Genomic DNA, 11,618 nt, shown 5'->3' on the forward strand with positions numbered 1-11,618 from the left:
CAGTGTCTAGCCAGTAGCCAGGCTCATATATATATATATATATATATATATATATATATATATTTCTCTCTATGATTTGTTGCCTACTCTCTGAACCCCATCAAACATGGTGTGCTAATTATGGAAAATGGGTAGGAAGTGTCATATGATGTGTCTTGCAGCCCATTATTAACTCACCAAAAATAAAATTTCACTTTATTATTAATATTATTTCATTATGAGTATAATCTTCTCGAGTATACTCATGGTGGCTAATGAATATTAAATATAAGGATGCTGCCAGAAAATATTTTTACCAAGGTTTTATAATATGCAGAACTGATTTTGCATTTCTTAGAAAACATTCAAATTGGCTTTGAATTTTATTATAAAATGAGTCTACAGCACATTCTGGAAGAATGTGAGATGATGATTGTGTAAACTCAAAAAAGACAGCAGTGGGCTGGAGCAATAGCACAGCGGGGAGGGTGTTTACCTTGCACGTGGCCCACCTGGGTTTGATTCCCAGCATCCCATATTGTCCCCTGAGCACCGTCAGGAGTAACTCCTGAGTGCAAAGCCAGGAGTAACCCCTGTGCATCACCAGGTGTGACCCAATAAAAGCCAAAAAAAAAAAAAAAAGACAGCAGAGGCGGTGGTGGTCTATCTCTCCTGCTGCCCGTGTTTGGTGGTCTCACACAGGTTCCCCCACCCTAGGGAGGTCGATGGCGATGGGCAGGCAAAGGAAGGAAACGAGAGCCAGGCTGGTTGGTCTTAGTTGCAGTTTATTCCAATTCTCTCTCCATTCATTCCTATCTCTCTCCTCTGCCTTCCCTGGCCCATTCTTACAGTCTCATTATAACCCCCAGCATGAGGGATTGGGGTAACAATTACACTTAGGCGTGGTCATAATCAATAGGGGTAGAATTCTTTCCCTTGGGGAAAGCTGCTTCTAGGACAGATTTTCATTATCAGATCGACTCACCCTATAACGGAATCCCCTGGGTATGTTTCTCCTTTCCTTGTCCAGTAAACATGTAAGCATATATAATATAAATCATTTTGTATGAATACAGTAAGAAATACCTTAAGTTTATAGATTGCTCTCCTAGGGCCATCTCAATCTCAGAGTACAGTGCTCAGGCCAGATAGTCTTTCCTATCCCTAACAGGGTCCTAGTCTCATTGTTACTTTTGGATCATGACAGCATTTGTCTATGATTAAGCTCTTAACTTATAGTTAAGAATCGTGGCACGTTGGCCTGGCCCATTTCAATGCCAGGTTAGCTCACCGCTTGCCCTGGGTCCATTCAGTCCCTCATCAGGACCCTGCTTTGGGGGTGCTAGGAACTAAGGGCAACTGAGTCTTAAGTTGAGAAAACAGATGCCCGGGAGTGAATAATATTCAAAGCCAATTAAATCCTAAGTTACAATGCATAATATTAATGGTCTTCCTGTATCTATACAAAAAGGGACATTGCTTTAAAGTAAACTATTCAAAAGACAGAAGGAGAGGAGAAAGGCAATATTAACTTACAATACAATTTCAGTGTCCTAGAAGGATCTGACCTTACAAATTAACAGATTCTGATTAGGGGAAAAGAAAAAGGTGAATTTTCTCTTATTTTTCATCCCTCTAATTTATTTTATCAGTTTGGTTTTGGGGAGCCAAACCCAACCATGTACAGAGCTTATTCCTGGCTCTGTGCTCAAGAACTCCTGGCCAGGCTCAGTGCACCACATGGGGTGACAGATATCAAATGTAGATCTGATAGGGTGCATGCAAGGCAAGCCCTTATTGACTGTCTTATCTCTCCTGTCCTCCAAATCATTTTCTTAACTCAAATTCTATTGTCAAACTTTATTTGTAGTGCTCAGGATCAAAACCAGGACTTCACTATGCTACATAATCTACTGCCAGCTATATCCAAGGCATCACTGTAGGACTTTGATAGTTCACATGATAATACATTTATGTATTCTCCCAATTTCTGCGTCCCTCTCGAGAGCCCAACAAACTACTAAAAGTATCCCGCCCGCTGGCAAAGCCTGGCAAGCTACCTATGGCGTATTCAATATGCCAAAAACAGTAACAGCAAGTCTCACAAAAGAGACATCACTGGTGCCCGCTCAAGCAAATCAATGAACAACAGGAGGACAGTGCTATAGTGGAGTATTCTCCCAAAGTCGCATAATTACGAGACTGATACCTGAGAATTAGCCATGGGAAGTATTTACGCCCTCCCCCTCCCCAGTGAATCAGCATATAATACTTACATGAGCTTTTATTACCTGAAGAGTAGGTTACTAAACATTTACTAGAACAGTGCAGAGTCAGTCGCGTTCTGTCTTGCACCTAAGTCTGACACACACGTATCCACGCCATCACACTCGTATTTGTTTCATCAATGCTTTTAGTATATGGATCAACTTTCTGTTCACTTAAAAGCCAATGTCACTGCTAATTACTACAAAGTGCTTATCAGTTATCTTTTCTGGGGTCCCAGACACCTGCTGGTTTTGCCTCCTTCTTGGGATTAGTATTTCAGTAAACAGAAATTCAGACTTCCAGGAGATGATTCATCTTGTAAAAAGGATGGAAGTGCACTCTGCTACAAAATGTCTCCTTTCTCTTCTCCTGCACGTGGATGACAGGCTGATTGTCTTCAGACCAGGGCACAGTTCATCTGAGCTTTATCTTCTGCTAAATGTGCACCTGCTCACTCACACATCACAAAGGAGCTGAATGCCATTATAAGGCAGCACCTCTTCAGGTGTCAAATGAAAGGCACTTTTGGATTTTGGAGCTGTTGCAAATTTCCATGAATGAAACTCTTTGTTTGATGGGCTTTTTACATTTCTCCCCATGAGCAATAATATAAATGTGTCAATTACTGAAAATGTCTAAAAACTATCAAGTCCAATCTACCATTCCTACTAGCCCTTGGGAACTAAAAATGTACTTTAGAGTTATCATTTAGCAAAATCCACAGATGGGTTTTATTATGTGCTTCAACATAGAAAGTTTAGTATTTAGTTCCATTATATACACACACAGTACTGGATAATGAGGGGGAACTGCTGGAATAAGTAAGACTAATGGTGGCTCATTCAATGATGCATGTTGATCACTTCTGACTGTCTGGCTGTTTTATCTATTTGAACAGGTCCTACAGCAAGCATATTGCAAGAAGCTAATGTTCCTCTTCTATCAAATGAAAAATGCAAACAACAGATGCCAGAATATAACATTACAGAAAATATGGTATGCGCAGGCTATGAAGAAGGAGGAATAGATTCTTGTAAGGTAAGTATTTAAAACGACTTAGTGCTGCAGTTCCAGAAAGTACTGCTACGGATGATTTCATCACCTAGTTAACAATGGCTAAGACTCAATCATCACTTTATCTCTATTTTTACAATACTGTGGCTTTTTGTGGGGGGTAGTTTCAGTCTATTTGCAATATATAGAAACACTATGTAGGCCTGAGCATCAGGGAAAAAATTGTGGGGTCCACTCAAGATATTATCAGGAGTCTGGAGTTCACTTGGTAATAGTTGGCCCAATTGTGCCCATTGGTGGTCCAATGCTTGGGCCTGGCAATATTGTTCCACTAAAGGGCAGCAATGCTTGGAGCCACCAATGACACTCCCACTGATGTTCAAGGGGCCATACAATACCAGGTCCATATTGAATTTGGACCTTTTAAATGCCCAATTTGCCCTCCAGTCCTTTGATCTATCATTTTGGTCCTAAGAAAAATTTAAAAACCTGGATTTCTACAAATGTTAGCTATAAAGTCTAAGGAAAAGGTATGACTGTGGAGACAGTAAGGTAAGACATATAGCAGTGGGTTTGCATGTGAGCTGGAGTTCCACAATTTTGCTTAAAACATTTCTCCTCAAACCCCCAATTATCTAAAATACTGTGTAAGTTAAAACAAATACAGAAATGGATCTCAGGGCCAATTGACTTATTAGTCCTTTATTTTTAAGCAATTATTTAGGGTAAGTTTTAATTGTCTAATTACAAGAAATAATTTCTGGATGAAAACAAATTTGAAAGTTTAGTTTGTATCAGTGTACAGTTAACCACTCGTAGGAAGGTAAATAAGAGACTTAATAGATCAGAACCACCTCATTCTTTATTTCCTGTCCTAGGATATTTCTATTACCTTTTACATTTCATTTTAGAGATGTCATAAAAAACTCACTACATGTTTGAATTTACTGTTTGATTCCTCAATAGCTTTAACCTATGTGACCATTAAAGAAAACAATTACAAATGTATTGAAGACAAAACAACTCACCACCAAGAAATAACAGAGCTATCTATTAGCTTCATAAAATTTACACTAAGCAAATAAAAAGCACATTATGTTATATTTTAGAATTAATATTAATTTTTAGGAGCAGCATGAGGGCTGGAGCGATAGCACAGCGGGTAGGGTGTTTGCCTTGCACGCAGCCAACATGGCCAACTGGAGTTCGATTCCTCTACCTTCTCGGAGAGTCCGGCAAGCAACCGAGAGTATCTCACCTGCATGGCAAAGCCTGGCAAGCTACCCGTGACCTATTTGATATGCCTAACACAGTAACAACAAAGTCTCACACTGGAGACGTTACTGGGCCTGCTCGAGCAAATCGATGAACAACGGGAGGACAGTGACAGATGAAGTAGTTATAAAGAACATAAGTTTTGTGTTTAAATTACTCTTGACTTCAACAATTGGTGAGAATTTTTGGCAACTCACTTTGGTTATATGAAGAGGTTTAAATGAGGCAACATATTGGGGCTGGAGAGATAACACAGAGGGTAGGGCATTTGCCTTGCATGCGGCCGACCCAGGTTCGATTCCCAGAATCCCATATGATCTCTTGAGCACCACCAGGAGTAACTCCTGAGTGCAGAGCCAGGTGTAAACTCTGTGCATTGCTGGGTGTGACCCAAAAAAGCAAATAAATAAATAAATAAATGAGGCAACACATAAAAGTTTTTAAGTCACGGTCCTCCCGTTGTTCATTGATTTGCTCAAGCGGACCCAGTAACATCTCCATCATGAGACTTCTTGTTACTGTGTCTGGCATATCGAATACGTCATGAGTAGCTTGCCAGGCTCTGCCATGCGGGCGAGATACTCTCGGTAGCTTGCCAGGCTCTCCGAGAGGGGCGGAGAAATCGTACTCGGGTCAGCCATATTGGCCGCTGTGCTATCGTTCCAACCCAAAAGTTTTTAAGTAAGAAAATAAAAGTATTAATAACTTATCACATGTTGTAAATTATTTCATGTTTTATGTATTTAAAATTAATGAAATATTAATGCAGTCACATCTACTAAATCATATTAAACTTGATAGCAGACTGGAATAAATGGTAAGGTAAAGGCCCTCCCGTTGATCGTCGATTTGCTCGAGCGGGCCCAGTAACGTCTCCATTGGAGACTTTGTTGTTACTGTGTCTGGCATATCGAATACTCTCGGTAGCTTGCCAGGCTCTCCGAGAGGGGCGGAGGAATCGAACTCGAGTCGGCCATGTTAGCTGTTTGTAAGGCGAACGTCCTACCCGCTGTGCTATCGCTCACAACGAGAGTATTCGATATGCCAGACACAGTAACAACAAAGTCTCCAATGGAATAAATGAATAATTTACAAATATGATAGTAGTAGTATATACCCAAGAGAAATGGTTTTGATTTCTTAAGGTGAAAACAATATGGCTTACATATAAAAATGTGTGTCATGTGCTGGAGTGATAGCACAGCGGGTAGGGATTTTGCCTTGCATGTGGCCGACTTGGTCGGCCTAAGTTTGATTCCTCGGCCCTTCTCGGAGAGCCCAGCAAGCTACCGAGAGTATTTCGCCTGCAGGGCAAAGCCTGGCAAGCTCCCCGTGACGTATTCGATATGCCAAACACAGTAGCAACAAATCTCACAATGGAGACATTACTGGCCCCACTTGAGAAAATTGATGAACAATGGTAGGGCAGTAACAGTGACAGTGTCATATGCATTAGCACAAATTTGACAGAAAAACTGGATTCACACACACACAAGATATTTTAACAGGTAGTTATGTAGATAAACCTGTATATGTATACTCTAGTTCAGTTAATGTCTCATATTAATCTTTCAGTTAGTTTTATCTTGATCTTTAATGAACGCTTGCAAATTTAAGACATTGAATACCTTTCTTATTTAAACTTTATCTCTGGATCTTGGACTTTTGAAACTGAATGTGCTTAAAATAATATATACATTGTGACTAAGAGGGAGATTTATAGAATTATTATTCATGAGGGAAATCAACTCATAAGACCAATTACAGTTAATGTGGATTGTTTGGCAGACACCTCATATATTACGGAGAAAATATGACTGCTGGTGCTATTGATGTTAGAGTTATATTAAAACAATATGCCCAATCTCTGAAATCTTATATTTGCCTCTGATGTTTAGAAGCTAACATATTGTTCATTAGAAAATAAGAAAGCCCCCACTCAGTATCTTGTGTATAGAATATTATCATGACTGAGTTATCAATAGCACAATCACATGATTTTCTTCTCTCAACTTTAACTCCATAATGAGATCGATTATCTAAATAAGCAAGTATGGCTAAAACTATGAGCCTGTTTTCTTTATATAGTCACTTGAACACATTCTCTGAAAATTATTATTTATCCTATTGGAGTAAAGAAAAATATGACTAAAAGTGACTCCCTTTTTCTTGAGTACTTCTGGGTTACCAAAACTTGTGTTTATTCAGATTTTAAACCACTATGACTATCTGTAGTGTGTCCTCCTTATAGAAACTAAAGAAATGACAAAAAACTACCTCATTTTGCTTATTATTCAGAGTTACTTTTCAAGAATGGCCTTCTTTCCAAATCATCAACACCCCAAAACTTTTTATATATGTAAATTCCTACTCCCTACCTTAGAAGTGATGAGTCAAAAGTTTTGGAAGTGATAGTCATCAATATGCAGAATGCCTTTCCAGTTATTCTATTGCGTACTGAATGTTTGAAAACCACCGCTCTAAACTAAAATCATCACCAACTGTTACACTCAAAGACTATGAGAAGGTAGAGATGCTTATTTTTATCTACAAATATAACATTTAAGTAAAAACAAATTATGATAAATATTTTGTTTCAGACATATAATCATACCTTTCAAGTATTTATCTATCTGATGTATTGCAAAAGGAAAATGTCTTCAATGAACAAATCAAAAATTAAAACAAGGGGAGCTACATAATTGAGTCAAAATAACTGTAATGAGATCACGGGAAGTGATGGAAGCAGACATATGTGTCTCAACCAGACGGACGACACAATAGCTGGATATCGGGCATGCTGGTGGCTCCCTTCAATAGCCATGACTGACCCAGCATGTCTGGATAAGTTAAAATCCTTGTTTGTGTTATCAGTGTCTGGATTCTATTTATTTTAAAAATCAAATTATTCTAGAAAATGTGAAGCAAACCAGACTCCTTTTTGAAAATATTAAGACAGTTGGATTTTATTTTTAACAATTTTAAAGTCACATGAAAATGTTGAGCCTGCACTTGTTTTTTCCACTGAATTGATAATATTTCATAAATACTTCTGAACTTGGTCTATGAACTAAGGGTTTAAGATAAAGTGATTAAATCACAGTTCTAGCTTTTAAATACTTTAAACATATTGTTATATCTGAAATAGAAATAACCTGTGGTTGAGTGTAATTGGTTCTCTGCCCCAACAAAGGAAGACATTATATATATATATATATATATATATATAATTACATATATATAATACATAGCACTGTAGCACTGTAGCACTGTAGCACTGTCCTTCCATTGTTCATTGATTTGCTTGAGCGGGCACCAGTAATGTCTCCATTGTGAGACTTGTCATTATTGTTTTTGGCATATCATATAAGCGGGTAGCTTGCCAGGCTTTCTCGTGCAGGCGTGACACTCTTGGTAGGTTGCCGGGCTCTCCAGGAGGGATGGAGGAATTGAACGTGGGTCGGCCACGTGCAAGGCAAATGCCCTACCCACTGTGCTATCGCTCCAACCCAATTATATATTAAATAATATATTATATATGGGCTGGAGCGATAGCACAGCGGGTAGGGCGTTCGCCTTACAAGCGGCCAACATGGCCAACCCGAGTTCGATTCCTCCGCCCCTTCGGAGAGCCCGGCAAGCTACCGAGAGTATTCGATATGCCAGACACAGTAACAACAAAGTCTCCAATGGAGACGTTACTGGGCCCGCTCGAGCAAATCGACGATCAACGGGAGGGCCTTTACCTTTACCTTTACCTTACTATATATAATATATAAACACCCTTTCTCTGATTAACATATATATAGTATATTATATATACTGCCATAGGACTGGAGCGATAGCACAGCAGGTAGGGCATTTGCCTTGCACGTGGCGGATCCAGCTGACCCAGGTTCAATTCCTATGCCCCTCTTGCAGAGCCGGACAAGTATCTCTCCCGAATGGCAAAGTCTGGCAAGCTATCCGTGATGTATTTGATACGCCAAACACAGTAACTAGTGTCACAATGGAGCCGTTACTGGGCCCACTCAAGCAAAATTGATGAACAACAGGGGGACAGTGACAGTGACAGTTATACTGCCTTAAAAATAGGGATAAAAGAAAATAATAATCATCAAAAATTCCCTCAAGGAATTATCAGATACAATATAAGCTTAAAATACCTTTTGTAAGGATGGGAGAGTTAGTACTGGGCATTTGCCTTGCATTCATTCTACCTGGTTCAATTCCTAGAGCCACATAGCATCCTGTGAGCATTGGCAGAAATCATCCCAAAGCACAGTCTGGTGTAAAATCTGAGCACTGCTGGTGTATATTAATCCCCACCCAATTTTATTTAAAAAAAATGCATTATACCTGCAATGTCAAGACATCCACTGCATACATTTCCTGCATAAATGTAAAAAGATTAATATTTGTACAATTTAAAAAGGAAAAATAATTTATTCATTTGCAGTGCACAGAAATAATCATATATAGTCTATAAAATTAACTCTATAAGTCTTATTATAATTAATACTTAAGTTTGCTCAATTGGAATCTTAAATAAAAACATAAGTTCCTATCAAAAAAGTTAAATCATAGATTTTCCCATATCCAGTTACATTTTTTTCAAATCTTACTGCTTTTTTTAATGCCAAATGTTAATATTATTCAAGAAAACTAAAATCAGTTTTAACTACGTGTTTTCAGATTTTCTAAGTACACAGCATGGACCTTTTTGTCTGTGTTTTTCCACAAAGCCCACTGTGAGAGTTAGAATATATTTTTAAATAAAGTGACAAGAATTTTATGTATATTTTGGCCAGAATACATTCATAGTTGTGCAGTAGAGAAATTTTAGTACCCCATACATGAGTTATTTTAAGTCAATAAAAGTGCATCATAAAACATCACATAAAAATTTATTTTACTTGTCAAAGTTTTTTTGCCTTTTTACTGAGTAACAAAAGGTTCTCATTATTAACTAATGTGGTAGTAGGAATATGTAATTGTGTGTGTGTGTGTGTGTGAGAGAGAGAGAGAGAGAGAGAGGGAGAGAGATAGAAAGGAGAGAGAAAAAGGAGAGAGAGAGAGAGACTTGGGTTTGATTTGCAAAATCAGTTGTATTTAATGTTATCGGCTAACCACATGCCTACAATTTTCCTTTATAACTTACTTTTTAGGGTGATTCTGGAGGACCCTTAATGTGCCAAGAAAACAGCAGGTGGTTCCTGGCTGGTGTGACATCATTTGGATACCAGTGCGGTCTGCCTAATCGACCAGGGGTGTATGCTCGGGTCCCAAGATTCACAGAATGGATACAAAATTTTCTACATTAGAGAGCCTCCTAAATCAAACACGGAAATCGAGCATTTCTTCCATTACACTCAATGAAGAATGAAAATAAAAAGCTTTATAAAAAAACAACTATTTTTTAATACTCTTTATTACGATCTGGGGCACTGAAATATTAAGGGAAGAGAATAAAATAACAAAATTAATATATACAAGTAGCTAAATAATATATTTTCATCTTAATGTGAATAGGCTTTCTTTTACAGATTTGATTTCCTTAGTCATGATCAATTTTTAGCATGCTTTCTTATTTGAAAATGTCATATAGAGCTGGAGAGATAGTGCTAAGGGCTGGAGCTGGGGCTTTCCTAAAGCTGCCTTTCCATTCTTCTCACCCATAGTTCTCGAGGTACTACCAGCGAACGGCCCAGGAACAATCCCTGAGTACTGCTGGGTGTGGCTCTAAAGATGAATACAAAATTAAACAAATAATAAAATGAAAATTATATTTTAAATAGTATTCTGCACATGGAGTATTTATGCAAAATTAGCCAAAGCGGTGAAACTAGCTCCTTTGTTTCTATGGTCCGGAATAAACTGCTGTAAATAATCTAATTCTAACCTATATTACTATCACCCAGACTCTCTGTTTTCCTATCAAAAAAAAACTTAAAATTTATCTTGAAAGTGCCTTTAATATTTTCTTCCTTATAAAAATATTTATTGCAAACTCACTTCATAGACCTGGACTAAAACGATGGAACATTCCTCTCAAATAAGCTAATTAAGCAGCATAAACACAGAGGTCTAGATAGCACTTTAGCATCAAAACAAAAGATAAGCTCATTGATATGGTATTTATTTCTCTGAATCATCTTTTATTTTGATTCGTTGTACTGTTTATTCCATGTTAGGATTTTCTAAGTTTCAAAAATGTCAGACAGTATGAGAGTGCATATATTATATTATTTTTTTATGTTTTATGTTTGTTATAATGAAATCTTCAAACCAGTGCAAAATTTATTTAGGCACAGTTAAGTTGCCCATTAATAGGCCAAATGTGTGGAATAAATGAATTTGATTCACTGCTTTAATCTTTTGGATCGTTTCCAGAATATGTGCAACTTAACTCAGCTTACTACAAAAAAGCTGTTCATGTGTTTGGGGGTTACAACTATATTAGTTTGATTATACAAACATAACACAAACAAACACACACATTTTTACTTGAGTCTGTATACTTCCAAAATAGTTGGAGTGAGTTTTAGAAGTTTTATGATAAGTTCAATGAGTAAAGACTGACATACTACAAATGAGTCTTAGGCTGAACCAAATGGTTATTACTAAAGTACTGAAGAGGATGTTGGGAATTGCTGTGCATGCATGATTGATTTGAAAGTTTTGGGAGAGGATAGTAGAGAATTGTGATAAGCCCAAAGATCATCTCTGTGAAAATTATCAGAGAAAGGAGAAGTAGGAATTATTCCTGTAGGAATCTTAAGCTCTATGCTAAAGATAAAATTTAGGATCCCCAAACACTCTCTGAAGAAATTTTTGATAACCTTTTGATAACCTTCTCCTAATAAGGAGGGTAGAACAATTAGGGAAAATGAAACAACACAATAGGGAATATTATTCAACTTGATTATCTAAATCTTGTTCTGTGCTCATATTTCAAAAACGCATATTAAAGATACATTCTAAAATAGATAAATATAACAGATACACCATGTACTCCTTTTCATTTTTCAATAGTCAGCTAAAACTTTTTGAAACTCTAAAAACAAATTTGCTACTTTCTT

General features: G+C 37.5%; 1 protein-coding gene across 1 annotated transcript in view; it reads left to right on the forward strand.

The window, feature by feature from the left end:
- The window catches only part of TMPRSS15 (transmembrane serine protease 15), a 132,772-nt gene extending 122,912 nt beyond the window's left edge, over positions 1-9,860 (forward strand). The window contains exons 24-25 of the mRNA XM_056109423.1: positions 3,146-3,285; positions 9,705-9,860. Coding sequence (XP_055965398.1) covers positions 3,146-3,285; positions 9,705-9,860 — 296 coding nt within the window. The remainder of the gene's footprint in view (positions 1-3,145; positions 3,286-9,704) is intronic.
- Positions 9,861-11,618: the final 1,758 nt, after the last annotated feature.

This window comes from Sorex fumeus, unplaced genomic scaffold (assembly GCF_029834395.1).
Source record: "Sorex fumeus unplaced genomic scaffold, SorFum_2.1 ptg000265l, whole genome shotgun sequence".
NCBI classification, from domain to species: Eukaryota; Metazoa; Chordata; class Mammalia; order Eulipotyphla; family Soricidae; genus Sorex; species Sorex fumeus.